This window comes from Oncorhynchus kisutch, linkage group LG26, assembly GCF_002021735.2.
Source record: "Oncorhynchus kisutch isolate 150728-3 linkage group LG26, Okis_V2, whole genome shotgun sequence".
NCBI classification, from domain to species: Eukaryota; Metazoa; Chordata; class Actinopteri; order Salmoniformes; family Salmonidae; genus Oncorhynchus; species Oncorhynchus kisutch.
In genome coordinates, this window is record NC_034199.2 from 19,879,601 (window position 1) to 19,897,706 (window position 18,106).

The 18,106-nt window shown below is 42.5% G+C and overlaps 1 protein-coding gene across 2 annotated transcripts in view; it reads left to right on the top strand.

Moving 5' to 3' along the window:
* Positions 1–18,106, top strand: part of med14 (mediator complex subunit 14) — a 35,868-nt gene that overhangs the window by 15,436 nt on the left and 2,326 nt on the right. Inside the window, exons 18-27 of one of the 2 annotated variants that reach the window (XM_020461449.2) lie at positions 19–257; positions 2,016–2,168; positions 2,325–2,594; positions 2,708–2,957; positions 6,257–6,379; positions 6,973–7,152; positions 8,333–8,571; positions 12,080–12,259; positions 15,647–15,754; positions 17,454–17,579. In XM_020461449.2, coding sequence (XP_020317038.2) covers positions 19–257; positions 2,016–2,168; positions 2,325–2,594; positions 2,708–2,957; positions 6,257–6,379; positions 6,973–7,152; positions 8,333–8,571; positions 12,080–12,259; positions 15,647–15,754; positions 17,454–17,579 — 1,868 coding nt within the window. The remainder of the gene's footprint in view (positions 1–18; positions 258–2,015; positions 2,169–2,324; positions 2,595–2,707; positions 2,958–6,256; positions 6,380–6,972; positions 7,153–8,332; positions 8,572–12,079; positions 12,260–15,646; positions 15,755–17,453; positions 17,580–18,106) is intronic. The other variant, XM_031805815.1, reaches the window with a different exon arrangement.

The following is an 18,106-nucleotide window of genomic DNA, read 5'->3' on the forward strand; positions in this document are numbered from 1 at the left end:
CTCTGTGTGTGTGTCCAGCCTCTACGCGTCACGTGTACCTAACCTATGAGAACCCTCTGTCTGAGCCTGTGGGAGGGAGGAAGGTGGTGGAGATGTTCCTCAACGACTGGAGCGCCATCAGCCAGCTTTACCAGTGTGTCCTGGTGTTCTCACGATCACTACCAGAGATGCCATCCTACCTGAGTCTGTTCAGTGAGATCCGGCTGTATAACTACCGCAAACTGGTTCTGTGCTACGGCAGCACCAAGGGTAGCTCGGTGAGTAACGTCTGAAATCTAACCTGCGGCTATTACCACTCTAGACATTCCTTTCCACCTAGGGAGTGTTTGGTCCCTTGCAGGGGTTGACATTAACGGTTGCCCGATTGCCGGGGGAAGGTAAACTGAACAGTCGGGCAGGTGGAATCTGCTTTGTGGCTTCCTGAACAGGCAGGTGACATTCTGTCCCAAAGACCACCTTTAAGTCACGTTGACTATAGTGTTTTAATTTGTGCAAAAGTGACTCAACAAAAAATAAACTGAGCCAAGTGATCATAGTTATCCTCCCTACATTCTCGTTTCCCTCCGTTACGTGTCTGACTCAATTTCGCAAAAATGATTTGACACCTTTATGTTCATGAAAGAAGGCACAATTTTTAATTTGTTCTGCCTGAGCAAGTTTGACCACAAATCAGAAACCACTATGATGAACCATCATATGCTTTTAATGGATCGAGGGAAAATAGCAGGAATAGGCTTTTGTAGGCTACAGTCAACGCTATGTCTTCCAATGGTGCGACTGCTGTTGGCATCCAAAGATAATTCAACTTGAATAAACGCTTGAAGATAAGGATGACAACAGTGGTACTGATATCACTTGTTATTGAATCACACTGCTGCTCTTCCATTTATTTGAATCTTACACATTGTCTTTGTTGTGGGTGGCTGTTTACAAATGTATATGTATTTTAACCCCATAATGGTTGAATTGAAGATGTTTAAGCTGCCTATCAATCATTGTTTTTGTGTTCAGGGCTGTGTTCATTAGAACCAAACGGACGCAAACAGAGCGTTTCATTCTGTATATGAAACGTTTTGCAACAGAATTGGAGTAATGAATACGTCCTCCCTAATGGACTGCCAACTACCAATATTAAGCAAATTTTACACCTGTTTCAGCAGCGCGATTTGTGGGCCAAATTGTGCTTGCAGTCCATTTTGATAATTATCTCGCAACTCATGTAGTCCTAAGTGTTTTTCAGTTTAGACAGAAGATAGGCCGAAACATTTGATTTAGTTGTCCCATAGTGTAGCCATTGTTAACTGTTTCATTAATTTTCCATAAGAAAAAGGTTTGTGGAAAATGCTGCCCCCTTGCCGCCTCATCATTAAAAGGGAGAGTTCGTCAAAAATAAAATGTCATCTTTGTTATCCCCAGACATGGCTGGTCCCCAAAAAGTACCTTTCATGCCCCTAAGTTACTGTTTTCTGTGATTATTACTTCCTTTCATATGTATAACTAGCGATGTGACGAATGTAATAAAAAAAATCTTAGGCTGACAAAAAAAAGTAACTACTGTCGACCTGTGGTATTTTGGATCCAGTAATTGCGGAATAACTGCAAAATTACTGCAGTAAAAAAAAAAATTGGGACGCAGTATTTGCAGTGTGCTCTGACTGCAATCTTTTTTCCTAAGGGCAACATTTAAACAACAAAAAATTCATAGTTTAAACGATACCATTTTTATTTTTTACATATAATTCAGATATGGTCCTTCATATGACTGCTAAGGAGCGATGCAGTTCAATCTACCACAGAGGTACTTGACATTTTACCATTTGTCTAACAGACCGATGTTTTTGGGGCGAGTGACCATGACAATTGCGCAAGAAAAACATGACATTGATTTACAAGTGCCTTTGAGAGCTTTAGTGTCAATCCCTGCCTTGTATGTTTCCTTACTGTTTGTAAAACGTACTATATAAATACATGTGATTTGATTGAGACTCTCTCTGCCGCCTCTCGTTCCCCTCTAGGTGACCATCCAGTGGAACAGTAGCACCCAGAGGTTTCATCTCTCTCTGGGGACAGTAGGACCCAACTCGGGCTGTAGTAACTGTCACAACATTATACTGCATCAACTGCAGGAGATGTTCAACAAGACCCCTACTGTGGTTCAGCTACTACAGGTATTGCACGCATACACACATACCTGGGCTTGAACCTAACTATGCAGTGGCAGAACACGCACATACTCTTACATACACTGGAACCCTCCACCAAAGTGGCACAAATTCGATTACATTTATTTTGTATTCATTGTCTAACTTCCCTCCCCTCCCAAGGTGCTGTCGGACACCCAGGCCCCTCTGAATGCCATCAACAAGCTGCCCACAGTGCCCATGCTGGGGCTAACGCAGCGCACCAACACAGCCTACCAGTGTTTCTCCATCCTACCCCAGTCACCCACACACATCCGCTTGGCCTTCCGCAACATGTACTGCATCGACATCTACTGCCGCAGCCGTGGGGTGGTGGCCATACGAGACGGGGCCTACAGCCTCTTCGACAACACCAAGATCGTGGAGGGCTTTTACCCTGCCCCGGGACTCAAGGTACAAGGGAGAGGGCTTGGGTGGGTTTGTGTGATTGTATCAGGAATTTGAAAGTGCCTAGATTCTGTTGTATAGTTCCCCTTAAGGATTCTCTCTCTCTCGCTCTCTACCAGACGTTCCTCAACATGTTTGTTGACAGTAACCAGGATGCTCGGCGACGCTCTGTCAACGAAGACGACAACCCGCCCTCGCCCGTGGGCGGTGACATAATGGACACCCTCATGAGCCAATTTCAGGCCCAGCAGCAGCAGCAGACAATGAGAGGGGGTCCTGGGGGGGTGTACCCTCCCCTCACCTCCCCGCCCACCCCTTACCATCCCAACGTGGCACCCTCACCATCCATGATGCCCACACAGTCCCCAGGTGAGAGGGATGTGTGTCCTGTGTGTTCCCTCTTTGTGCCACATGTGCTTGGCAGCCCACTGTGGAGCAGAGGAAAGAGACCAAATGCTATCTGGTCCTCTCCTCACCCATCATCCACCCGCTAAGTGATCACTCTCTTTGTGTGTGTGTTCATCCTGCCACTGCTGTCATGCACATTGCTGAATGGCAAACTGTGTGTGTGCGAAAGTTGAGTCCAGAAGGGAGAAAGCATGCACCCAGTCCTGCTCACCCATCTCAGCCCTAGAGCCGCTGCCCAGCTTCAGCCTGTGTGTTTGCGTGTGTGTGAGTGAATGTATGTGACAGGGTTTCTGTTGGGAAAACGTGGCGGCAGACAACATGACCGGGAAGATTTTAATTTACCGGCCATAAAATGTTTTTTTCTTTCTGGGTGCATTGCCTGCCAGGGCGGCTACCCACGGGGCTCAGAACGAGTGAAATCACATTTAGAATGAGGTAATTCATTTTAAAACAAACTAAATGTAATCTATGTAATCCCCAAAAGTAATTATTTATCAACAATAACTAGTAATGCTGCATACTATAAGAAAGGTTCAAATCTCACCTTTCTGGTAAAAATAGTTATGAATTGCTGAGGTGTAATTACATTTGAGGATACAATACGAATATTATGACAATATTAAATATTTTTATGATGTTCTTCCTATTAAAAAAAACTATGAATAATACTTGAAATTACTTATACTGTCTAAATATAGTATAATCAAATTGTAAAATTACTAGCTATAAGAATTCACCTTCCTTATCTGCAAAATATGCATTTGTATGTTTAGTGTGCGTATTTGCCTAAGGTCTCGCTTGAGCCAAACCTCTGCCCCCATCGCTGTGAACGTCTCACAGAGCTCTAGCTTGGCTTCTTGAACTCGTTAGGAACTCGCCTTTCATCTCATTAATCTTATCCGTCATTGAGTGTTGAATTTTTTAAAAAATAAATTAATGATGTTATATTAATTGCTATAAATTGATGTCTGAATGTATTATAGAGATAAAACCACTCTCTCCTGCTGCGCTACGATGTAATGATTGCAGGCATGTGCTTTGTAAGTGGCTGTTAACTCAAAATGACACAATGAGAAGGTTACAGTTGAACAAAGTTTACTATACTGTATGAACACACAAGGTAGCCATTCCATTCAAGGCTAGGTCCATCAACAACCAAACCTCCTGCGCAGGCGCACTCTTGACAGAGTGAGCCCCGTAATGACAGAAATATAGGGATACTTAAAACATGAACTTAACAGCTGTGACGCAGGATTCAGCCAGGAGTTGATGGATAGTCGGAAGAGCGAAAGAAATGGTAGGAGGGACATCCCAGTGGTTTCATTTTTAACATTCTATGTTACACAAATATACTACTGTTCTGTGGGAACCAGGGCTATCGCTCAATGCAAGCCATTTCGATCTATGATCGATTTATAAGCGAAAATGTCGGTAGGTACCGATACCAGGCCGGTCCCCTAAACAGGGGACTTTACATCTAAGAGTAAATTATTAACAGAACATGTAATGAAGCAGCCAATTAAACTTAATTTTCAAACATTTGCGAAAATGTAATTTGCGGGAACACCATTCTAAGCAGTGTCCCTGGGATAACACCATTCTAAGCAGTGTGCCTGATAGTGGTTCCATATGTGACTGAGATGAAAATCTCTTTTAGAAACTTAGATGGGGGATCTAAAGATGCAACAACTAGGATGGGTTGCTAATATTAGGATTTACCAAAATTATATAATTACTCCTGTCTATACAGAAATAAATAAAATCATTCACCAGAAAGCATGACTTGGCCACAGAGGGATCAAGGATCATTAGCTCGTAGGCTTATGCCTATTTGGGAAGCCCGCAATTTGGGCAGCGCGCATAGCAGTAGGCCTGGTTGATTATTGACTTGCGTCTGTCAGTGAAAAGCATCTAAAATATGTATCTGAGTAAATTGAGTATAATTTAAAAATTTGGAGACAAGGGGAGAGGTGTGTGGCCAAGATATAGCCTAGTCTCTCTCTCTCTCCCGCTCAGCTGTCTCCCGACAATTCTTGAGCATTCATTGTGTGAATTGTTTGCCCTTGTGCACAATGAGCATGGGTCTGGTTTCTATATCGGTGTAATGTTGAGGGAGCGCGCGTGACTGAGCACACGTAGAAGTACCTGGCCTACTACGCAGAAATGTAGGAGTGTTTTTACTTTTTTTTTTTTACATCCATTGCACATGATAATTTATTAACTATAGTTCCACACAGTAAGCTATTTGAAAAATCTGTACAACAATCGCCGGTGTGAACGAGCAATGGGCCTAGAGCAACAGGCCTAGTGCTGCATTGGCCAATAGGCTCTGAGTTCCATGTGCTCATTTCTTTCGTTGCTAATGGATCACGTTGTATCAATGTGTCCGTATGGCAGGGGATGGTCTCAGGGGATCTCCCTTTAGTTTACTTTTAACTTTGAGATTTTTATCATTTAATTCAGATTTTTATGATTAACCACGTGACAATGATTTTGAGAAATGTAAACTTGTATTAAATTAACAGTTCCATGAAAATGCGCATATGATAAACAGATTGAAATGGCAGGATGAATTTGTAGGCTTCACCGAACTTAACTCTATAATTGCCATTCAGGTTGCAAACAATTAAGTTTGTTTTCAAAATTCATACTGCCTCCAGCTCACATTGTGAAGTGGTGGGTAATGCGCTGATGGCATGTTGCCTGCACTTGAATGGTGAATGGGAGTCGCGCTTCAATTACCAGTTGAGAAATACAAAATAGTTATTTTTATCGTGCACCAAAACTGTTTTTAACACTCAATTACATTTAGAATTGTTGCGCAATGAATGGGTTTATTAAAGCACATGTTTTACTCCAGCAGCAACCAGCTGAGGAGCTGCAGGACAAATCCCCCTCAAAATAGGATCTGTATGCTGTGCACATGTGATTAGTTGTATTGGTATTTGAATAATAAGATAAATGATGACTAACAAAAATACACAGTCCAATTTAATTCCACTAAATTATGCAAATGAACCTATAGACCAGCAAGCATAACTGTCAAATGTATTTCCATCGACTTGTAATTCCATCAATGAATAAAAATAATTAATTTGTAATTGGTCATTTTGGCCGGCAACAGTTTAAAAAAAAAAAGCTGGCAATTGCCGGCTAACGGAAATCCTGGTATGCGAGTGTGTGTGTGTGTGTGTGTGTGAGCTGATCCTATTGGCCCGTGTCTGACGAGCCTTATTGGTCGGTGTGGTGTGTGTGCGCAGGGACCATCCATGCGTCGGGCTCCCCTAGCGGAGCATTGAGGGCTCCCTCTCCCTTTGGGCCCACCCCTTCTCCCTCCTCTCTTGGCATAGCTATGGGCCCAACCAGCTTTGCCAGCCCGCATGGTAAGTGGCGCAACGCACTGACCACAGGGACAGACCGGGCTGGGTTAGAGGATGGGACTGGGCTGGGTTAGAGGATAGTAAGGATGAGGCTGGACTGGGGTAGAGGGGGCTGGATTGTAGCAGGCTGGGCTGAATGGATGGGTCCTCCATGGAGTATAACCATAGCCAGACCCTGGTGCAGGTTGAGAGAACGCTGTCTCTGGGTAGGCTGAGGATGGGACTGGGCAGGGCTGTAGACCAACCTCCCAGCCCATGGACCGGGACTTGTCCCTGGGATGTTGCTCACCGGTCTCTCTGATAGTTCTGACACCTGTTTAGTCCGTTTTGAAGTGGTTGAGAACCCCATGTTGACTGGGCAGTGGGTCACGTTGGTGGTTTAACTGTGGAGAGTTTTTAGAGTTAATGGGAGAGAGAAAGTTCTGTCAATCAGTGAGTGTTTGAGAGAGTAAAAAAATTTGTCTGTGATTTTCTGAGTACACTGTAATGGGTTCATGACAATGAATGATGAAGAGTATAAGGATGATGATATCAGTGGACGCTACTGATGATGATGATGATGGTGGTATGCGTCTGGCTACGTGTCTGTTTCCCAGGTGCTCTGGACCCCAGCTCCCCTTATGCCATGGTGTCTCCCAGCCAGAGGGGCCAGTGGCCAGGCTCTCCCCAGGTATCAGGGCCATCTCCTGGGGCTCGTATCCATGGCATGTCCCCTGGAAACCCTTCACTCCACTCACCCATCCCCGACGCCTCACACTCCCCACGCACTGGCTCGAGTGAGTATCACATAAACACTTGACTGACTGACAATCCACTGAAAATCTAATGTTTTTACAAAGATTGAAGGGATGTTAACCTCTAGGGGGTGTGGGACGGTAGTGTCCCACATGGTCAACATTCATAGAAATTGCAGAGCGCCAAGTTCGAATTAAATTACTATAAATATTTAACTTTCATGAAATCACAAGTGTAATACATCAAAATAAAGCTTACCTTGTTGTTAATCCAGCTGCCGTGTCAGATTTCAAAAAGGCTTTACGGCGAAAGCAAACCATGCGATTATCTGAGGACAGCACTCGGCACACATTACATACAGTTACCAACCAAGTAGATTTGTCAAAGTCAGAAATAACAATACAATTAATCACTTACCTTTGATCTTCATATGGTTGCACTCACAAGACTCCCAGTTACACAATAAATGTTTGTTTTGTTCGATAAAGTTCCTCTTTTTATCCAAAAACCTCCATTTTGTTGGTGCATTTTGTTCAGTAATCCAATGGCTCAAATGCGTCACAAGAGGCAGACAAATTCCAAATAGTATCCGTAACGTTTGTAGAAACATCGTCAAACGATTTTTATAAATAAATAATCAATCATATTTAAACCGGACATTAGCGTCATCAATATAAAAGAAAAACAAGAAAGGCGCGCTCTCGGTCGGGCGCAGGAAACAGCTCTGGGGACATCCCACTATCCACTGGCTCAAAGTTGTCATTCTCCCTCATTTTTCAGAATAAAAGCCTGAAACAATGTCTAAAGACTGTTCACAACTAGTGGAAGCCACATGAAACGGAATCTGGGTCCTATCCCTTTAAATGGTGGATAGGCATTCATTGGAAAAACAGCCATTTCAAAGTAATGGCACTTCCTGGATGGATTTTCCTCAGGTTTACACCTGCCATTTCAGTTCTGTTATACTCACAGACATTATTTTAACAGTTTTAGAATTATATGCTAATTAAACTAATTATATGCATATCATAGCTTCTAGGCCTGAGTAGCAGGCAGTTTACTTTGGGCATGCTTTTCATCCGGAGGGGAAAATAGTGCCCCCTACCCTAGTGAGGTTTTAAGACCGTTGCACGAATGTATATTTAAAAAATAATCATCTTTAAGGACATGTTCAGTCTCACCATTCCTTAGGCTAATGGTACTGTCCGCTCCTCTCTCCAGGTTCCGGGGCCATACCCAGCAGTATGCCCCCGCCCCGTAAGCTACCTCAGCGTTCCTGGGCTGCCTCCATCCCCACCATCCTCACCCATAATGCCTTGCACGTGTTGCTGCTGCCCTCGCCCACACCCTGCCTGGTGCCGGGCCTGGCAGGAAGTTACCTCTGCTCGCCGCTGGAGCGCTTCCTGGGCTCGGTCATCATGAGACGCCACCTGCAGAGGATCATCCAACTAGAACCCAATGTGAGTGGTGGAGATCTGCGGTTGGCTCATCTTGGTTTAGTCCATCTGTCTGTCTTGTTCAGTGTGTGTGTGTCTCTATCTTTGTCCATCCCTTCCTCACTCTGGTTTTTGTTTTGAACATATTTCTGGCTTTCCTCACACTTCTCTCCTTTTCATCCTTCCATTTCTCTGTCTCTCTTCATCTCATCCAGTTGGAGGTTAACGTGAGTGTTACCTTTGTAATCAAATGTTTGTTCATACCTTGTTCATACCTCTTCAGCTTAACCAGCTATCACTCTCATCCAGTTCAAATTCATCTCTGTCATATTCCTCTGTAGAGGCTCTCAGCAGGGCTGTCCCTTATTCCAAAGCTTTTTTCCAACCTTGGATCTCTCAAACCCTCAACCCAAGCAGTCTGAGTTAAGGTTGAATGGCTTAGGGTTTTATGGCGGGAACCCATTTACCGGGATTTACCGTCCAATACCACTCCCTTTTCCTGGGATAAATAAATCAGAGAAACCGGTGTGAAATCTCACTGTTAAATGATATGCGATGTGTAAATCTGGCTTCTCTACAGCCTCTGCATGATGAATCATCACCGTTCAGGTTGGGACAGGCAGTTCACAATGCATGTAGACCTATCTCATCATGGTAACTTTTTTTCTTGTAAAAGTCTATGCTACAAATCAAATCAAATCAAATGTATTTATATAGCCCTTCGTACATCAGCTGATATCTCAAAGTGCTGTACAGAAACCCAGCCTAAAACCCCAAACAGCAAGCAATGCAGGTGTAGAAGCACGATGGCTAGGAAAAACTCCCTAGAAAGGCCAATACCTAGGAAGAAACCTAGAGAGGAACCAGGCTATGTGGGGTGGCCAGTCCTCTTCTGGCTGTGCCGGGTGGAGATTATAACAGAACATGGTCAAGATGTTCAATGTTCATAAATGACCAGCATGGTCGAATAATAATAAGGCAGAACAGTTGAAACTAGAGCAGCAGCACAGTCAGGTGGAAGTTGAAACTGGAGCAGCAGCATGGCCAGGTAGACTGGGGACAGCAAGGAGTCATCATGTCAGGTAGTCCTGGGGCATGGTCCTAGGGCTCAGGTCAGTTGAAACTGGAACAGCAGCATGGCCAGGTGGACTGGGGACAGCAAGGAGTCATCATGTCAGGTAGTCCTGGGGCATGGTCCTAGGGCTCAGGTCCTCCGAGAGAAAGAAAGAGAGAAGGAGAGAATTAGAGAACGCACACTTAGATTCACACAGGACACCGAATAGGACAGGAGAAGTACTCCAGATATAACAAACTGACCCCAGCCCCCCGACACATAAACTACTGCAGCACAAATACTGGAGGCTGAGACAGGAGGGGTCAGGAGACACTGTGGCCCCATCCGAGGACACCCCCGGACAGGGCCAAACAGGAAGGATATAACCCCACCCACTTTGCCAAAGCACAGCCCCCACACCACTAGAGGGATATCTTCAACCACCAACTTACCATCCTGAGACAAGGCTGAGTATAGCCCACAAAGATCTCCGCCACGGCACAACCCAAGGGGGGGGGGGGGGGCGCCAACCCAGACAGGATGACCACAACAGTGAATCAACCCACTCAGGTGACGCACCCCCTCCAGGGACGGCATGAGAGAGCCCCAGCAAGCCAGTGACTCAGCCCCTGTAATAGGGTTAGAGGCAGAGAATCCCAGTGGAAAGAGGGGAACCGGCCAGGCAGAGACAGCAAGGGCGGTTCGTTGCTCCAGAGCCTTTCCGTTCACCTTCCCACTCCTGGGCCAGACTACACTCAATCATATGACCCACTGAAGAGATGAGTCTTCAGTAAAGACTTAAAGGTTGAGACCGAGTTTGCGTCTCTGACATGGGTAGGCAGACCGTTCCATAAAAATGGAGCTCTATAGGAGAAAGCCCTGCCTCCAGCTGTTTGCTTAGAAATTCTAGGGACAATTAGGAGGCCTGCGTCTTGTGACCGTAGCGTACGTATAGGTATGTACGGCAGGACCAAATCAGAGAGATAGGTAGGAGCAAGCCCATGTAATGCTTTGTAGGTTAGCAGTAAAACCTTGAAATCAGCCCTTGCTTTGACAGGAAGCCAGTGTAGAGAGGCTAGCACTGGAGTAATATGATCAAATTTTTTGGTTCTAGTCAGGATTCTAGCAGCCGTATTTAGCACTAACTGAAGTTTATTTAGTGCTTTATCCGGTAATATCCGGCTACAGTAATATAAAGACCGAAGGCATGTCTTATTTACCCATCTCAATCTGGCTTTCGGGGTCACCTTATTTTTTTATTTGTAAATGTTTTTTATTGCAGCTGCAGAGTTTTAAAACAGCCTATCACTAGAATATTGTTGCTTTAAGTCAGTGCACGCTCTAGCAGTCTTTCTCTCTCCCTCTCTCTCCAACTCCATTCCAATTGCATCCAAAATAGATAATCCTGTTCTAGAATGATCTATAGCCCTATATATAATGTCCTTGCCTACTTCTTATGTAAAACATTCAATGCAGTATTAGCCTTATATTTGCTAATTAATTATGGATTATGCATAATAACCTGTCTTTTGCGTAATACGCACACACCTACGCTCCGCTGGCCTCTCTCCTTAAAAAACGCTCCTTAGTTTTTCCTGCATGGGACTCCAAGAGCTATTTAATTTAACTGTTGAATGTGAGGCAGGTATGAAATCGAGCACACAGCCATGCAATCTCTATAGACAAACATTCGCAGTAGAATTGCATTACTGAAGAGCTCTGACATTCACTGTGGCACCGTCATAGGATGCCACCTTTCCAACAAGTCAGTTCGTGAAGCCTAATATCACAGTGCGCAAGACCAAGCGTCGACTGGAGTGGTGTAAAGCTCGCCACCATTGGACTCTGGAGCAGTGGAAATGCGTTCTCTGGAGTGATGAATCACACTTCACCATTAGGCAGTCTAACGGACAAATCTAGGTTTGGCGGATACCAGGAGTATCCCGAATGCATAGCGCCAACTGTAAAGTTTGGTGGAGGAAAGATAATGGTCTGGAGCTGTTTTTCATGGTTCGGGCTAGGCCCCTTAGTTCCAGTGAAGGGAAATCTTAACGCTACAGCATACAATGACATTCTAGACAATTCCGTGCTTCCAACTGTGGCAACAGTTTGGGGAAGGGCCTTTCCTGTTTCAGCATGACAACGCCCTTGTGCACAAAGCGAGGTCCATACAGAAATGGTTTGTCGAGATCGGTGTGGATGAACTGAAAGTGATTTATCGGGATGGAACATTTGTAAAATACAGGGAAAATATGCAACCCAAGTCTCAGTAGATGGAGGCTAATATTCTACTCCATTATAATTTGACCTTTTGAAAAAGTCCATACCTCTTTGTAGATTGTTCCACATTGTTACTTTATGGAACTAAACTCTCCCTTGTATTTGTCTTTAGTTTTTTTTGTCTGTCGTTTTTTTCTGTTATAATCATCTTTTCTCTCCTCTTCCTTTTCTCGCCTCTCTCCCCCTCTCTCTCTTCAGCTGTCCATCGTGAACTCTAATGAGCCGGGTGTGATCATGTTCAAGACAGAGGTGTTGAAGTGTCGCGTGGCGCTCAACCCAAAGACCTACCAGACCTTGCAGCTCAAAGTCACCCCCGAGAACGCCGGGCCCTGGTCACAGGAGGAGCTACAGGTCTTGGAGAAGTTCTTCGAGACCCGGGTAAGACTAGTGACTAGCAAGATTGCTATTTAAAAACCATGTATTATTATTGTTGGGCAATTCCACGGTAAAAGAGGGACGTTGAGACTCACTACTTCACTTTAAAATGTATGCCAAACAACAATCATTGATTGCAAAATTTAACAAGCCATACACCTATATACAGAAGTCTACTTTTAACAATCGACATTTTTACTGTACCATGTTTTTGTTGAGGAACAATGCAAACTTTAGTACGAGATTTACTTTAAAATCTTCCTCAGTTTTTTGTGACTACGTTTTCCAAAATATACTAATCAGAAAAACTACTCCGAATTAAGATTCACAGATGACTGCAGAAATAATGAGGTGCCAGCTATGATATGACACCATGAGTTGGAAAAAAATCTATTTTAGTTATTGAACTAAGGTAAGTGAAGTGGATCAACACCCGGTAACATAATGACAATGGTCCTTGATCTGTACTATACAGAAATGCATAATTATGAATGTCATTCTCTTCATGGTGATGTATCCTGAATAGGTACACAAAGGTAGAAAATATAATCTCCTCAATTGCATATTATTTTAATGAGCTCCACCCCCAAACAAGACCAAATCTGGTTGGTTGAGAATGGACCAAATCTGTACCAATCAAAGACATCTATGTTTCACAAGTTTGGATATCAAAATACAGCAGAGTACAGTACAGTTCAGAAATGTAGAGTACAGTAAAAAAAATAATAATAATAAAAAAATGAGTATTGTACAGTCCATTAGAGTATATGACATTACCTCTGCTGTACTGTGCTCTACTGCAACTGTGGTATGTGACTATGATTTCCCGTTGTGGGAAAGTGACAAGTTTTAGTCACTTAACAATTTTGTTTATGAATTATTATCAATAAAAACAATTAATTGGTAGGTCTACCTTTATTTGTTACTTCTGTTAACTTTCAGATTCCTCCCTCATGAGGGAGAGAAATGAGAACATATATTAAAGATGTGGGTTTTTGTTAACAGAATGACAATATACTAGGCTATATTTCTTAAACTTACAGAAAGCAGAATTATTTCCACAAACTAAATATAAATGGTACTATTAGTTGGCAGGGGCCTTTACTTCAACATTATTTCTAATACCTTAAGACTTTTTCAAGTAGATGTTGTTTAAGACCCCTTTTCCATCTTTGTGCCCAGAAATCAAACATGGATTTTTAAGATGGAAAATGGCTGGAAAAAACATATATTTCCCAAAAATATAGACTTAGCTTTCATTTGACACCACATTTCATATGCTCCTATAAATGTCACGTTGGTGCTCATGGGTCCTTTTACATGGAAATGACCGTATACATACGCACGCACACACCCTTATTCAATAACCAATTTGCTAAGAAGTAACACCTTTCAGTATTTGTTGTAAGAACTGCTATCCCTTAACAGAGAATTGTGAGGCTTTTTATTATGCTTATTTATCGGTTAGAACCATGTGGACTTTACATTGGGAAGAGCAGGAAGCCACTGAAGATGTTGTGGTTACTAGAATTATCATAGAGCATCCTGTCTGAGGGGAGACTCATGTATACCACACTTCCTTGCTCCAGCTCTAAAGTCAATACATTAGAAATATATTGATGGTGAATGTTTTACACATTATCCATAATTCTCTGCTCACTACTAAAGACAATATAAAATAAACATAGTGAACATCATATTGAGAGTTATGTAACATTTCTTCTATATGTGGGCCATTCTGACGAATCGGTGCCATTTGCATGTAACTTTTCACAATGAAACTTAATTATTTGTCTTTTTTCAGCACTGTATCTAATAACACACATGTTTAACTATTCAAAATGTGTAATGGTCAGTCTCGGGCAATAAAAAAAGTAAAATAAATATATATACGTTTTCTAAATGGAAGATGGTTACATTTTTCTCAGTCCTGTTACCAAAAGTCCTACAACTGTTTAAATATCAACTAAAAGGCATGCCAACTTGTTTTTGTTTTTCCATAAATAAATTATTGGTTACATTTTCAAAAAATAGATCTGTAGCTAAAAAGTCACAACTTATGCAGGCAAAATGTTTGTTTTTTTAACACTAATGATGTGCGCTGAAAGTATGGAAGCAAGGGAGTGAATATTTAATTAATAAATTAAACATAATACAAAACAAGAAACACGAACAACACACAGACAGGAAACAGAAACAATAACGCCTGGGGAAGGAACCAAAGGGAGTGGCATAATCAAGGAGGTGAAGGAGTACAGGTTAGTGTCAATAAGCGCTGGTGTGCGTGACGATGGTGACGGGTGCGTAATAATCAGCAGTCTGGTGACCTAAAGACCAGAGGGAGTATACGTGACTTTTTTTTTAAGGGAGACCCCAACCTCAATTTGGTAAAATCTATCATGTGATTTATCAAACAATTGTTTAAATGATGGACCAAACATAATTGAAAAATAAGTGGTTTCATCTTTATTTTTTAAATAAAAAACAATTAAGTAACAGGAATGAGCGCTGAGTGACAGGAATGAGTGCTTGTGTGTAAGAGAAACTGGATGTCACAGAACTTCCTTGAATTAAACAAACAAAGATAAAACAGAGGTCATTGTATTTGGCAAAAAAAGATCTGAGTCTAAATAGCAACTTTTTTTTTTTATTACCTTTTATTTAACTAGGCAAGTCAGTTAAGAACAAATTCTTATTTTCAAAGTGGGTTAACTGCCTGTTCAGGGGCAGAAAGACAGTTTTGTACCTTGTCAGCTCGGGGGTTTGAACTTGCAACCTTCCGGTTACTAGTCCAACACTCTAACCACTAGGCTACCATGTAACATGAAAGCAGTAACAATTGTGTGCGCTAGAGGCGCCACTACAGACCCTGGTTCGATTCCAGGCTGTATCACAAATGGCTGTAATTGGCGAGTTCCATAGGGCGGAGCACAATTGGCCCAGCGTCTTCCAGGTTCGAGTTTGGCCGGGGTAGGCCGTCATTGTAAATAAGAATTTGTTCTTAACTGACTTGCCTAGTTAAATGAAAATATGGGGTATAGTGTGTAGATGGATGAGGAAACGTTTTTATTTAATCTATTTTAGAATAAGGCTGTAACGTAACAAAATGTGGAAAAAGTTGAGGGTTCTGAATACTTTCCGAATGCACTGTACACACACAACTAAGTGAGCCATTGCATTGGAATACAACATATCTCTGGCAGAATAGGATCTGATTAACACTGGGTGAACTGACCTCATAGCAGGTCATTTGAATCTGAAGCTGGAAAAGGTGCAAGAATATACATGTGTAGTGACAGGCTTTGACTAAAAAGTAAATTCTCTACTCTTCATGTCCTTTTCCTCTCGCTTTCCCTCGCTTTGTCCCTTTATCCTCCATCTTCTCTTCAGGTGGCCGGCCCTCCGTTCAAGTACAACACGTTGAATGCCTTCACCAAGCTGCTTGGAGCCCCCACCAACATCCTCAGGGACTGTGTCCGCATCATGAAGCTCGAACTGGTGAGGCCTTTACCTCTGGCTGTGGTTGTCACTGGGTGGGTGGTGCTGCTCCATAGATAACTTTGTGTCCGTTATGAATGAGGGGCAGGCGATATGTTTGTCTGTGTTTCTGCCTGTGTGTGAGAGACAAATATATGAGCGACCGCCTCGGCTCCATCTTATGTAGCAACATTTTTATATTGTGTTTTTTACATTGAATAAAAGTAGAGACACATAACTAGAAAATGGTACATCATACACTGCAGTTGGAACAATGGGAAAGTAATTCTGCTTTGAAGTTGATAAACTTGTAACCCCACCTTTGAGAAAATGGCCCTTGAATGTTTTGGTACACCAACTGGAGGGCTCTTTGTCTACACCCATTCAGCGTCATTCACACCCTTATCCCCACCCATCTCTTTAAGGATTCACATGTGAGGTCATGTGGTAAACACAGGCTATATCAAATAAAATAAATAATTTTAAAAGTATTTGTCACATGCACAGGATACAGAAGGTGTAAATGGTACAGTGAAGTGATTACTTGCATAGTATGAATATCAAAAACAAAGTGTCCAGATAAAATATTTTATCTTTATTAGATGATGCTTAACTGACACACTTGTCTAAATTGATGGGTCATGTGGAGGAAATGCTATAACCAACCCACAGACACACCTGGCGAATTTTTAATGGGTCACGTAATAATCCGTCCGAAGTGGAGTCTTTGTTTAGACGTGTAGCTAGCTAGGTAGCTAGTTAGCTAAACAATGAACTGGCATAATCCCTACTCATACTACTACGAATACGAACACCGTCATCGCTGTAGTATTAATCTGCAGGTAGCTAAAGCTAACAAACTAGGTTCAATGTTAGCTAGCTAACATTAGGCTATAACTAGCAATGCAAATGGATTTTTGATTAGAATATTACAATACAGATCATACATGTAACGTTAGCTATCGAGCCAACGTTTGCTAGCAAACTAACAGTACGCGTTATTAACTTGCAATAAAAATGACTTTCTGACTAAATTTGAAATCTGAAAATGTAGATAGACTCTTACCTGTATACATGGATGAATGCTTCACGGCAGACTGGAACACTAACTGTGTTTTGTTTGTAGCTACGTTTTGTTGGCCAGCATTGCCAAGTCACTCCGATCCACAATGACCGTGGCATGTGCAGAAAGTAGCCTATAACGTTTTCCAACTGATCTGTCGATAGTGCCTGCTAAATTCAGGGCATCAATGTTGTTGAGAAAAATAGCCAAACTTTTGTAGTTCTCGATGTCAAACGTTATATCTTTAGAAAGCGATTCGGTAGAAAGGACTATCAACACATACTGAGCAGCTCACATTTTAAACAGAAGCATGCTACATGGCAGACCAATCCAAACTCATCTCCCGGCATGTCCAGCCCATCCAATATCTCAGCCAATCATGGCTAGCGGGAAAGTTCCTGCCTTTTTCCGTGGCTAATCCAACTAGGCTCATCATTTAACAATTGTATTATTATTTATCGATGAAACACAAGTTTGTTATTAAGGCAAATAAAAGTTCACGTTGCAGAAGTCATTTCTGCCCAAAAACATTCTTTTTATGTTCAAATGCCGCTCCTGTGAAGTAGTGACGTGCGACATACGCTTAGTTTGCAGAAACGAGTCATGTGTTATGGTTGTGATGGTCTCTCTCACTTCTCTTCATCCTTTCCTCTTCAGTTCCCTGACCAGGCCACCCAGTTGAAGTGGAATGTCCAGTTCTGTCTGACCATCCCCCCCAGTGCCCCTCCCATCGCCCCTCCAGGAACTATTGCGGTGGTGCTCAAGTCCAAGATGCTCTTTTTCGTAAGTACTGACCTTTTGACAAGTGTTACATACAGTACCAGTCAAAAGTTTGGACACCTACTCATACAAGGATTTTTCTTTATTTTGACTATTTTCTACATTGTTGAATAATAGTGTACACATCAAAACTATGAAATAACCCATATGGAATCATGTGGTAACCAAAAAGTGTTCAACAAATCAAAATATATTTAAGATTTTAGTTTCTTCAAAGTAGTCACCCTTTGCCTTGATGACAGCATTGTACACGCTTGGCATTCTTTCAACCAGCTTGCTTCATGAGGAATGCTTTTCCAACAGTCTTGAAGGAGTTCCCACATGCTGAGCCCTTGTTGGCTGCTTTTCCTTCACTATGCAGTACAACTCATCCCAAAACATCTCAATTGGGTTGAGGTCGGATGATTGTGGAGGCCAGGTCATCTGATGCAGCACTCATCACTCTCCTTGGTCAAATAGCCCTTACACAGCCTGACGGTGTGTTTTGGGTCATTGTCCTGTTGAAAAACACATGATAGTCCCACTAAGCG